Source organism: Mobula birostris, chromosome 13 (assembly GCF_030028105.1).
Source record: "Mobula birostris isolate sMobBir1 chromosome 13, sMobBir1.hap1, whole genome shotgun sequence".
In the NCBI taxonomy this organism is placed as follows: Eukaryota; Metazoa; Chordata; class Chondrichthyes; order Myliobatiformes; family Myliobatidae; genus Mobula; species Mobula birostris.
This window is the reverse complement of record NC_092382.1, coordinates 89,276,853-89,289,964: the sequence shown is the minus strand read 5'-3', so window position 1 is coordinate 89,289,964 and position 13,112 is coordinate 89,276,853. Positions and strand designations below refer to the sequence as shown.

General features: G+C 48.0%; 2 protein-coding genes across 3 annotated transcripts in view; one reads left to right on the top strand and one right to left on the bottom strand.

Annotated features, from left to right (window-relative positions):
- Positions 1-1,994: 1,994 nt before the first annotated feature.
- On the top strand, positions 1,995-9,819 carry LOC140207131 (uncharacterized). Of its 2 annotated transcripts, none has more exons than XM_072275463.1 (2): positions 1,995-2,040; positions 7,726-9,819. In XM_072275463.1, the coding sequence occupies exon 2, from the start codon at positions 8,128-8,130 to the stop codon at positions 9,505-9,507; it is 1,380 nt and encodes a 459-aa protein (XP_072131564.1). In that variant the 5' UTR covers positions 1,995-2,040; positions 7,726-8,127; the 3' UTR covers positions 9,508-9,819. The 2 variants fall into 2 exon arrangements, with proteins under 2 accessions (XP_072131564.1, XP_072131563.1); XM_072275462.1 differs by having other exon boundaries at positions 2,003-2,040; positions 7,429-9,819.
- Positions 5,402-13,112, bottom strand: part of LOC140207129 (uncharacterized) — a 95,213-nt gene continuing 87,502 nt past the window's right edge. The window contains exon 4 of the transcript XR_011888505.1: positions 5,402-5,614. The gene's annotated coding sequence lies outside the window, so the exon portion shown is untranslated. The remainder of the gene's footprint in view (positions 5,615-13,112) is intronic.

Genomic DNA, 13,112 nt, shown 5'->3' with positions numbered 1-13,112 from the left:
TCCGAGCTGAGTCCTGGCCCCGACCCTGGCGGCACCCACGTTCCGATCAAGTCCCGGCCCTGGCGGCACCCAAGTTCCAAGTCAAGTCCCGGCCCTAGCAGTCTGTGTTTCCTGTCCTACCCTCCTGTCGGAATCCCTTCTCTGCCCCTCCCGCCTCTAGCCCTCTTCTGCAGCCCTCACCTGCACCTCAGTCTAGTTCTATCGCCGGAGCTACATAGGTACTGTCTGGTGTTCTTTCGTGTTGGTCTTGTCTTGTCCTCGCCTCCGTGGGGTGCGTCTGGCCGTCTTGCCGTTGCCCCGCGGGGGGTCATGTCTTGTCGTGTCTTGTCCTCACCTCCGTGGGATAAGTCTGGCCGTCTTGCCATTGCCCCGCGGGGGATCATGTCTTGTCTTGTCTTGTCCTCGCCTTCGTGGGGTAAGTCAAGCCGTCTTGCCATTGCACCGCGGGGGGGCGGGGCTCATGAGTCCTGGCCCTATGTCCTGCACCCAAGGAGTGGTTCCGGCTCTCTGTTCTGTGTGTGAGTCCCGACCCTATGTTCTTTACCCAAGGACGGGTCCCGACTCTGTGTTCTGTGTATGTGTCCATGGTTCCATGTACCTGCTCTCCCAAGACCGAGGCTCTGTTTTTCCATGTTCCTCCTCTCCCTAGCCCATGTCATGTCCATGCCTGGTTCTGGGGTCCGAGCCCGGGGCAAGACCCAGGTACTGGATCCTTGCCCAGTCTCTGGCTCGGAGTCCATACCGTAGCCTCTTCATGTCGCTGCTAGTTCTGGGATTCAATTCCGAGTCCTAGCCCAGACCCCTAGTCCCAGCATGGTCGTAATCCTGAGTCCTTGTCCTGTTTGCTATTCCTGCTTCTGCTTTACTCTCCTGCTATCAAAGAACAAACTCAATTTAATTAACCTCGCAAGATGTGTCTTGCATTTGGGTCCACCTTTGCTCCCAATGCCCCACCATTGTGACAATCTGCCTCTATCACCGGCGGTGGCAGTGCATTCCACACACCCACCACTCTCTGTGTTTAAAAAAAAACTCGAACTACTTCCAAGCACCTTAAAACTATACCCCCCTCGTGTTAGCTATCTCAGCTCTGGGAAAAAGCTTCCGGCTATTCGCACGATCAATGCCTGTCATCATCTTATACACCTGCATGATTTTCCCCACAATGAGCTCACTGTGTATTTGACGTTCCCCAGAGCTCTGGACTAAGGTGGTTAAACTCCTTCCCTGCTCTTTTCAGCACTTTGGGTCATTTCTCCTCATTTGAAAGGACTGAGCCTTAGATAGCTCCGTTGTTGCAATGCACCTCTAAAGTCTGACAGCAGACCAGCGAGTGAATCTTCGATGGAGCAGAGTCAGAAACCAATGAGTTGCCGGCCTGAGTCAGGGCTTTGGGGCCCCAGAAAGAGATGGGGCCTAGAGTTTACACGGGGGAGGAAGAAGAGGAATCAGACCAGCAGGATGTGGCTACAAATGAAAGAATAGAAACATACGGAAACTGATTGAAAAAAAAATGTGGTTAATTTCTGCAAAATACTGGAGGAAATCAGCAGATGAAGCAGCAAATGTGGAGAGGAATAAATAGAAACGTTTAGGCCGAGCCGTTTCAGCAAGTCTGGACTGTGTACTCCTCTGCTTAGTTGCTGCCTGAACTGCAGAGTTCCTCCAGTATTTTGTGTGTGCGCGTGCCTGTATTTCCAGCAGCGGCAAAATCTCGTTTTGTACATCTGCATTTGTAAGAGAGCTGTACTTTATATTGGATGCGCGGAATGCCTGTTGATATTGAGTCTATTGTGTATGGGAGCCGCTGTCTGCGTTAAAACAGCTGCTAAGTTTTCGATATTAAAAAAAACTGAGGTACGGACATGGAACCGGTGTTTGCAGAAACATTTAATGGCACCGTAATTACCCAGATAGCTCTGCGTTAAAAAAATCACCATCGCTGCAGCACCGATCAAATGCGCAGGCGTCAGGGTTGTTATGTGCCCGAATAACAAGCATGCGCGCATTACACAAAAGGGCTCCGAAAGATCGGTGCAGGTATGAGCGGCTCAGCGGTCGACAGCGGGGAAGGGTGAGGGTGAGGGTGAGGGGGAGGGGGAGGGGTGTGTTCAACACCGACTGAGGGATAATTGCTGGGAACTCCGTGCGCCGTGGCCCGCAATCTGGGCACAGTCCTGCTCTCTTCCCTCTCTCTCAGCCCCACCATCCGTACACGGGCCCCGGGGAGCTTCCGGCTGATGAGGGAATGGGAACCGATGGGTCTCTCAGACAGAGCTGAGCTCCAGCTGTCTAAATGCAAGGATTAAGAACTCGGAGAAAGGGAACAAAATCTTTTACATCAGCAGTTGAGAAAATCACCTTTGTTCTACCTTCAATCACAAACAAGAGAAAATCTGCAGATGCTGGAAATCCAAGCAACACACACAAAATAACGGTGGAATTCAGCATTAAAACACTTTTCCTTAGATGCTGCCTGGCCTGCTGAGTTCCTCCAGCATTTTATGTGTGCTCCTTGTTCTACTTTCTCTTGTTCTGGACTTTTCTAGCCGTGAGAATATGTTTAGACCCATTCCTTCTGGTTTAATAATATCAAACACCTTTGCCCTGGGCAACAAGTAGCTTTCACATCACAAATGTGCCAGACTCCAATGAGACAGACGACTGCCCTTCCCTTCATATTCATTGGCATTGCCATCAATGAGTTCACCACCGTCAGTCACCTGGGGGAGGGTTCAGGGGAAATATTCATGTACAATACAGAAACTGGTGTTCCCTGTGTGTATTGTGGTGATGCAAAAGTTGCTGAAGAATTTGCAGGTGGGAAGAAGTGGAGGATAATTGGAAATCTGAATTTTTAAAGTGTCATTTAGCAAGCAAATCAGATATATACAGTGTGCAGAAAGCTCTGGTGAGAAAATCCTTCATTACCCACCACAGGCCTGCTACATAGCTTGTGTGAGAGTGCTGGTGAACTCAATCAAACCCAGAGGAGATCAAAGTTCTTTTTCGATAGTGAATTTCTAGCTGTTAAAATGAATAACTCTCTATATAAAATTCAGTGTGCACATGTTGTCACTGTGCAAATTGCACAGCGCAAGATATTTGCGCACACTTGTCATTAGAAATTAGAGGGGACATAGGTGGGGAGACCTCCAGTGCCCCTGATGCCCTCACCTACAAGATGTGCATCCAGCTGCACTTTAAGGAATAGGAACTCAAAATGGATTAATTCCGGATCATTCGGGAGTCAGAAGGGATGATAGGTATGACCTGAAGCAAGGTGAGTTACACAGGAAACTGGGTGAGAGTCAGGAAGGGGGATGAGGTTAAATAGCCATCGCAGAGCACTCTTGTGCCTTCCCACACAACAACAGGTAGACCACTTTACAAACTGTTGGGGGGAATTGCCTTGCAGAGGAAAGTCAAAGGGGTGGTAGAGGATTTGTTAGTTAAGCAATTCAAACTAACAGAGGTCTAATATCCTATTGGTAAGGCTTGCTAGTGCTAGTGTGGGGTTGGGGATGTTGGGTAAAATAAAGTTGCAGGGGGCGGGGCGGGGGGGTGGGAGCCAGAATGCCAGAACAGACAATGGAGAAGGTGAATGGAATTGAATTGATTTTATTACATACATCCTTCATATACATGAGGAGTAGAAATCTTTATGTTATGTCTCCATCTAAATGTGCAACTTATAATAAGTAGTTTGTACATAGGACAGTCAATATAACATAGAAATATAATTGTATCAGCATGAGCTAATCAGTCTGTTGGCCTGCTGGATGAAGCTGTCCCGGAACCTCTTGGTCCTGGCATTTATGCTGCGGTACAGCAGCAGCTGGAACAGTTGGTGGCTGGAGTGACTTGGGACCCCAATATCCTTCAGGCCCTTTTTACGCACCTGTCACTGTGAGTGTCCTGATAGTAGGAAGTTCACATCTACAGATGCGCTGGGCTAACCACACCACTCTCTGCAGAGTCCTGCAATTGAGGGAAGTACAGTTCCCATACCAGGCAGAGATGCAGCCAGTCAGGATGCTCTCAATTGTGTCCCTGTAGAAAGTTCTTAGGATTTGGGGCCCCATCCCAGACTTCTTCAACCATCTGACGTGAAAGAGGTGCTGTTGTGCTTTTTTCAAAACACAGCCGGTATGTACAGACCATGTGAGATCCTCGGTGCTGTTTATGCCAAGGAGCTTAAAGCTGTTCACCCTCTCAACCCCAGATCCATTGATGTCAATAGGGGTTAGCCTGTCTCCATTCCTCCTGTCGTCCACAATCAGCTCCTTTGCTTTTCTTGCATTGAGGGAGAGGTTGTTTTCTTGACATCAGATAGATGTTGTTCAGACCTCAGACGAAGTCAGCAATCAAAAGGTTGAGCATGGTGCGAAAAATGTCCTGAGCTGTGTATATCACAATGCAAGAAGCATTGTAGGAAAGCCAGATGAACCCAGGGCATGGAATTATGATATTGTAGCCATTACTGGGAGGTGGTTGCACCCAACAGTCTGAGGGATTTAAGAGGAACAAATTTATAGAGAGATCACAGACTGTGCCAAGAAACAAAGGTTGATATGGTAAGTGATTTTAACTTTCCATATATTGACTGGGACTCCCATACTGTAAAAGGACTAGATGGGATAGAGTTTGTCCAATGTGCCCTTAATCAGTACATAAAATTTCAGACGCAGAAGTGTGCAATAAGCTGTTAGAAAATTATCTAGGGCTAGTGACAGAAATTAGTGTAGGGGAACACTTTGTACAGTATATAGTGATCATAATGTCATGAGATTCCAAGTAAATATGGAAAAAGAGAGGTCTGCACTCTCTTGAGATTCTAAATTGGAGAAAGGTCAATTTTGATGGTATCAGAAAGGATCTGACAAGTATGGTTTGGGACAGGCTGTTTTCTGGCAAAGGAGTACTTGGAAACTGGGAGGCCTTCAGAAGTGAAATTTTGTGGGTGTAGAGTTTGTATGTGCCTGCCAAAATAAAAGTTGAAAGGTAACTGGTGCAGGGAACTTTGGTTTTCAGGAGATATTGAGATCCTGGTTATTTTGTTCCTCTAAATGCCTCAAACTGTTGGGTGCTACCAAGACTCACTACCGACTACCATATCATAATTCCACGCCCTGAGCTCATCTGACATTTTTTGTGTTTTAAAAATGCAAACAACAGGAATTCTGCAGATGCTGGAAATTCAAGCAACACACATCAAAGTTGCTGGTGAATGCAGCAGGCCAGGCAGCATCTCTAGGAAGAGGTACAGTCGATGTTTCGGCCAGAGACCCTTCCTTAGTCCTGACGAGAGGTCTTGGCCCGAAACGTCGACCGTACCTCTTCCTAGAGATGCTGCCTGGCCTGCTGCATTTACCAGCAACTTTGATGTGTGTTTTTTGTCTTTTCTTGGTTTTTAAAAAGCTTCCCAGTAGTTTTTGGTTGTCCTGTCTTTGGCTTTTATGTTGGCTTTGGCTTCTCATTTTAGCCGCGGTTGTATCCTCCTGCCTTTCCAATGCTTCCACTTCTTTGGGATGTGTCTATCACTCACCTCCAGCCACTGCTGCTCTGTCGTCATTCCTTCCAGTTTCCCTTCCAATCAAGTTTGGCAGCTTCTCTGTCACAGAAACATGGAGAAGGTCAGTGCAGAAACATGCCCACTATGGACGATCAGAATGCTAATCTATACGAGGAGACAAAATAGATGGGGGAGATTTTAAATTGTAGTTTTGCATCTGTATTTACTCAGGAGAGGGACACAGAATCTATAGAAGTGAGGCAAAGCAACATCAACTTCATGGACCCTGTACAGATCACAGAGGTGGAGGTGTTTGCTGTCTTAAGGCAAATTAATGTGGATAAATCCCCAGGGCCTGACAAGTTGTTCCCTGGGACCCTGTGGAAGACAAGTGCAGAAATTGTTGGGGCCCAAGCAGAAATATTTAAATCATCCTTAGTGACAAGTGAGGTACTGGAGGATTGAAGGACAGCCAGTGTTGTTTTGCTGTTCAAGAAAGGCTCTGAAAATAAACGAGGAAATTCTTTGTTGGTGAGCTTGACGTCAGTAGTGTGAAAGTTATTGGAACATATGTGCAGGAACCGGATATATAAGTGTACTGGATAGATGTGGAGTGATTAAGGATAGGCAGCATGGCATTGTGCATGGTAGGTCATGTCTAGCCAATCGTATAGAGTCTCTCAAAGAAGTTATCAGGAATGTGGATGAAGGCAAGGCAGTGGATGTTGTCTACAAGGACTTTAGCAAGACGCTTAACAAAGTCTCATATGGGAGGTTGGTCAAGAAGGTTTAGTCACTCAGCTTTCAAGATGAAATAGGAAATTGGCTTTGGGAGAAGACAGAGTGTGGTAGCAGATGGTTGCTTCTCTGACTGGAGGCCTGTGACTAGTGGTGTGCCATTGGGATCAGTGCTGGATCTGTTGTTTGTGATCTAGATCAGTAATCTGGATGATAGTGTGGTTAGCTGGATTAGCAAATTTGTGGATGACACCGAGGTTGGGGGTGCAGTGGACAGCGAGGATCACTATCATGGTTCGCAGTGTGATCTGGACGAGCTGGAAAAATGGGTTGAGAAATGGAAAATGGAATTTAATGCAGACAATTGTGAGGTGTTGCACTTTGGTAGTACCTAGGTCTTACACAGTTGAATGTTAGGGCACTGAGGAGTGTTGTAGAAGAAAGTAATCTGGGAATACAGGTCTATAATTCACTGAAAGTGGTATCAGAGGTAGATAGGGACAGAAAAAAAAAGTTTGGCACATTGGCCTTCATAAACCAAAGTACTGAGTACAGAAGATGGACCTCCTGTTGACATTGTACAAGGCACTGGTGAGGCCTAATTTGGAGTGTTGTGTGCAGTTTTGGTCACCAACCTACAGGAAGGATGTAAAAGAGGTTGAAAGAACTCAGAGAAAATTCACAAGGATGGTGCCAGGTCTGGAGGACTTGGGTTACAAGAACAGATTGAACAGGTCAGGCCTTTATTCCTTGGAACGTAGAAGATTCCAGGGAATAAAGGGAGATTCGATGGAGATGTAACAAAATTATGAGGGTTATAGATAGGGTAAATGCAAGCTGGCTTTTACCACTGAGATGGGGTGGTACTACAACCAGAGGTCATGGGTTAAGGGTGAAAGATGAAAGGTTAAGGGGAACATGAGGCAAAGCTTCTTCACACAGACGGACATCTGCGTGTGGAATGAGCAGCCAGCACAAATGGTGCATGCGAGCTCAATTTCAACATTTAAGAGATTCGTATAGGTACCTGGATGGTAGGGGTATGGGAGTAGAAAGTTTAAATAGTTCTGCACAAACTAGATGGGCCAAAGTGTATGTTTCTGTATTGTACTTTACTATGACTCTGTGACAAGGACATGAAATAATACTAATATTTATTTAATTCCTTTTAACAGCTGTACGTACCAACCATTCATCTGGGCAGGAAATGTTTACATGGCTTTAAAACTGTGGCACTTTACATTGACAGTAGATAATAGAAAATCCCAGCTGCACGTCAACAAAGGCTATTTGTGTGAGAGTGTTTCAGTTACGGTGGGGCCAGGCACCCATGCAGCTCAGTGGGAACAGGGAATATTACCAATGGAGAGAGTCAAACTGAGCCAAGTCACAGACTGGAGATGCAGAAATGCCCCATTCTTTTAGAAAGTGTTGTCCTTCCCCACTGATGGATTTTGTAAATCTTTTTACAGCTTAAAAATCACAAGGAATTTATCTTCAGGAATCTCAAACACAACACGCCAGATTAGCTTTCTCTGTCCAGATATTTAAGAAGTGGAGCAAGGGATTTACTTGAGCATCCTTCCTGCTCAGACTGTGGGAAGGGATTCACTCAGTCATTTGACCGATTGGCATGCGTCTAATTTTACACTGGGAAGAGGCCGTTCATCTGTTCAGACAGTGGGAATGGATTCAGTCAGTCATCGCAACTGAAGCTACATCAGCAAGTTCACACTGGGCAAGGCTGTTCATCTGTGTGTGAGAAGTGATTCAGTCAGTCTTCCCACCTGTGGACACACCAGTCGGTTCACACTGGGCAGAGGCTGTTCATCTGCTGAATTTGTGGGGAAGGATTCACTCAGTCATCTGACCTAATGGCTCACCAGCGTCATCACACTGGGGAGTGGCCGTTCACCTGCTCAGACTGTGGGAAGGGATTCACTTACTCATCTACACTGAAGGTACATCAGCGAGTTCACACTGGAGAGAGGCCGTTCACCTGTTCAGACTGTGGGAAGGGATTCACTCAGGCATCTCACCTACTGACACATCAGTCAGTTCACACTGTAGAAAGGGATTTCACCTGCTCAGAATGTGGGAAAGGATTCACTCGGTCATCCAACCTACAGAGACACCAGTCAGTTCACACCGGGGAGAGGCCATTCACCTGCTCAGACTGTGGGAAGAGATTCACTCAGTTATCCCACCTACAGAGTCACCAACGAGTTCACACTAGGGAGAAGCCGTTCAGGTGCTCAGACTGTGGGAAGGGATTCACGCAGTCATCCAAACTACTGGCACACCAGCGAGTTCACACTGGGGAGAAGCCATTCACCTGCTCAGACTGCGGAAAGGGGTTCACTCGGTCATGTGACCTACTGGTACACCACCGAGTTCACACTGGGGAGAGGCCGTTCACCTGCTCAGACTGTGGGAAGGGATTCACTCAGTCATCCGAACTACTGGTACACCAGCGAGTTCACACTGGGGAGAGGCCGTTCACCTGCTCAGACTGCGGAAAGGGATTCACTCAGTCATGCATCCTACTGGTTCACCAGCGAGTTCACACTGGGGAGAGGCCATTCACCTGCTCAGTCTGTGGGAAGGGATTCACTCGGTCATCCGACCTACTGATACACCAGCGAGTTCACACTGGGGAGAGACCGTTCATCTGCTCAGTCTGTGGGAAGACATTCACTCAGTCATCCACCCTGCAGACTCACCAACGAGTTCACACTGGGGAGAAGCCGTTCACCTGCTCAGTCTGTGGGAAGGGATTTACTCAGTCATCTCAACTGAAGATACATCGCCGAGTTCACACTGGAGAGAGGCCGTTCACCTGCTCATTCTGTGGGAAGGGATTCACTTGGTCATCTCAACTGAAGGTACATCAGCGAGCTCACACTGGAGAGAGGCCGTTCACCTGCTCAGACTGTGGGAAGGGATTTACTTTGTCATCTCAACTGAAGATACATCAGCGAGTTCACACTGGAGAGAGACCGTTCACCTGCTCAGATTGTGGGAAGGGATTCACTCGGTCATGCAACCTACAGAGACACCAGTCAGTTCACACTGGAGAGAGGCCATTCACCTGCTCAGTCTGTGGGAAGGGATTCACTCAGTCATCCCACCTAAAAAGCCACCAACAAGTTCACACTGGGGAGAGGCCATTCACCTGCTCAGACTGTGGGAAGAAATTCACACGGTCATCTGATCTACATAAACACCAACGAGTTCACAGTGGGGAGGGATGAGGAGACTGTGAGAAGAGATTCACTCAGTCATCCAGCTTATGGAGTCACCAGCCAGTTCACACTGGGGAGAGGCCAGGAGTACGTGGTGAGGGACGCACTGAAACTTATTGCAGCCACTGCAAGGGCTCGGTGGGGAAGGACCATGGTATAGGTTTCTTCTCCTGCGGGAGTAGGAGGGGTCAAGTGGCGGGGAGTATACCCCTCAACAGTGGTGTGGAAAGATGATACAACAGAGTGCCACGTGGGTGGTCAAAAGTGTGGAAATGTATAGACCGTAATGGAAACATCTCTAAAGGATTGACAGTCATTGAATGGTTCATTGTACATGCTTTTATTTTTGAATAAAGTATATTTTGGAAAAGAAAAAAGAAATCTGTCCTTAATTGGAGGCCCATCTCTCCTGAACGTGGCTTACAAGATCCTGTTCAAGGCTATCGCCAACAGGGTCAAGTCTGCTCTGGAACAGGTGATCCACCCAGACCAAACCTGTGCTGTACCGGGCAGGAAAATCTCGGACATCCTCGTGCTGAAGATGTACACCATCGCCTACGTGCAGGACAAGGGGGTGGACACCTGCCTGGTCAGCTTGGACCAGGAGAATGCCTTCGACAGGATATCGCACACGTACATGGCGGACGTGCTCTCCAAAATGGGATTTGGGGAGGGAATCCGGAATTGGATCAGACTGTTCTACACAGACATCTGCAGTGCAGTCCAGGCCGACGAGTGGGAAACAGACAGCTTCTCCATCAGTTCTAGAGTCAGGCAAGGTTGCCCTCTTTCCCCAGTCTTGTTTGTGTGCTGCATAGGACCCTTTGCCGAAGCCACCAGGAGGGATGAGGGCCTAAGAGGGGTGACACTGCTAGGCAGTGGAGGGACCCAGGTGAAAACCTCCCTGTACATGGGCGATGTCATCATCTTCTGCTCTGATCTGAGATCAGTTCGCAGGTTGATTGTCATCTGCGAACAGTTTGAGCTAGCGTTGGGGGCCAGGGTCAACCGCACATAGAGCAAAGCCATGCTCTTCGGCAACTGGCCCGACCGATCCAGTGTCCCCTTCACCATCAGATCTGATCACGTGAAGGTGTTGGGGATCTGGTTCGGAGGGGCCGAGACATGCAACAAGAACTGGCAGGAGCAGACTGCCAAGCTGAAACAGAAACTGGGACTGTGGTAAGAACCTGGTCATCAGGTGTGAGGTGCTCTCAGGGCTGCTGTGCTTGGCACTGGTGTGGCGTGTCCCCTGCTCCTGCAGCTGTGAAATCACCCAAGCTGTCTTCAGATTCATCTGGGGATCCAAGATAGAGCGGGTCAGATGGGCCGTCATGCACAAGTCGTTGGACAATGGGGGCAAGAACGTCCCCAATGTCGCCCTCACCCTGATGGCCAGCTTCGTGTGTGGCTGCATCAGGTTGTGTGTAGAACCCAGGTATGCGGGCACCAAGTACCACTATGTGCCCAGGCTCTACCTGTGGCCCTGGCTACGAAGGATGGGTCTGGCCCCACTCCCGCGCAATGCCCCAGTCAGCTGGTCGTTGCTGGCATACCTGTCCTACGTAGAAAAGTTCTTCCAGGAGAACGCTTTTGACCACAGGGCCATCAGGCATGGTTGGCACTTAATGTCCTGCAGGCACTGCAGGAGAAGGACGTGATGGACACAGTGGGGTGGTTCCCCGAGCAGACCGTCCAGTTCTTCTGGCAAAATGCCTCATCACCAGATCTCACCAACAGGCCCCAGGACCTCACCTGGCTGGCAATGAGAGGGCCCTCCCAGTCAAATCCCTCTTGTACGCCCCGGACATCAGCTCCACATCCCACTGCCCAGGGGAGGACTGCAGTGAGGAGGAGTCTGTGACAGTTCGCAGAGAGGGTGTGGAGGAGGATGGACGGGCTAGTGTCACGTTTCATCCCCAGCAGCTGTGTAACAGAGGACTCTCCGATCTACGGGCTGTTCCCGGGGATGCACACGGAGACCAACATCTGGTGCTGCTGGCAGATCACCAACTCGGTGAAGGACGCCCTTTGGTCGTCCCGAAACTTGATGATCTACCAGCACATGGAGGTGTCCGTGGGAGAATGCTGCATCAACTTTTTTGAGGAATATATGGGTCGGCACAACATCGAGGGCCAAAGGGCCTGTACTGTGCTGTGGTGTTCTAGTGTTCTTGATTGCATGAGAATGAATATAAAACTCTGTTTAATACCACCACCTGAAAGGTATTCAGCTGAGAGGGAGGGACTCAAGGATTCACCGTCGGGTCAACTAGAAAAGCTATAGCATTCTGGCACCAGAGACTCCAGTTCAATCCTGACTTCAGCTGCTTCAACTTCAAAGATCATCAATTTTGCCTCCAGCTTCCACCCTTCCCTCAAATTTAGCTGGTTCATTTCTGACACGATCTCTCTGTCTCTGTCTTAGGAGAGAGTGTATCCACTGATGTCAATTATAAACCATGGTATAGGAACCGTGGTGTACAAAGGCTGTAATAAATCTGGTCAAGAACAGACTAGATACGTGGATGGGAGAGGTCTGGAGGGTTATGGACTGGGTGCGGGGCAATGGGACTAGCGGAATAAAGTTTTGGCACAGATGATTATAAGGCTAATAGAAAGGAGCTTAAGAAGGAAATTAGGAAAGCCAGAGCAGGCCATGTCGGGCAGGATTAAGGAAAACCCCAAGGCATTCTACAAGTATTTGAAGAGCAACAGGATAAGACATGAAAGAATAGGAGCTATCAAGTGTGACAGTGGAAAAGTGACTATGGAACCGGAGGAAATAGCAGAGGTATTTAATGAATACTTTACTTCAGTATTCAGTATGGAAAAGTATCTTGGTGATTGTAATGATGACTTTCAGCAGACTGAAAAGCTTGAGCATGTATATATTAAGAACGAGGATGTGCTGGAGCTTTTGGAAAGCATCAAGTTGGATAAGTCACCGGGACTGTATGAGATGTACCCCAGGCTACAGTGGGAGGTGAGGGAGGAGATTGCTGAGCCTCTGGTGTTGATCCTTGCATCATCAATCAGATTGGAAGAGGTTCCAGAGGATTGGAGGGTTGTGAATGTTATTCCTTTATTCAGGAAAGGGAGCAAAGATATCTCAGGAAATTATAGACCAGTGAGTCTTAACTCAGCGGTTAGTAAGTTGTTTGAAAAGATCCTGAGAGACAGGATTTATGAACATTTGGAGAAGTATAATATTATTAGGAGTAGTCAGCATGATTTTGTCAAGAGCAGATCGTGCCTTACGAGCCTGATTGAATTTTTTGAGGATGTGACTAAACACATTGATGAAGGAAGAGCAGTAGATGCAGTGTATATGGATTTCAGCAAGGCATTTAATAAGGTATCCCATGCAAGGCTTTTTGAGAAAGTAAGGAGGCATGGGATCCAAGGGGACATTGCTTTGATGATCCAGAACTGGCTTGCCAACAGAAAGCAAAGAGTGGTTGTAGATGAGTCATATTCTGCATGGAGGTCGGTCACCAGTGGGGTGCCTCAGGGATCTGTTCTGGAACCCTTACTCTTCATGATTTTTTATAAATGACCTGGATGATGATGTGGAGGGATGGGTTAGTAAGTTTGCTGATGAGTAAAAGGTT

Bases quoted from the DNA above. Each gene is read 5' to 3' on its own strand.
- LOC140207131 (XM_072275463.1), top strand. From the start codon at position 8,128: ATGGCTCACCAGCGTCATCACACTGGGGAGTGGCCGTTCACCTGCTCA.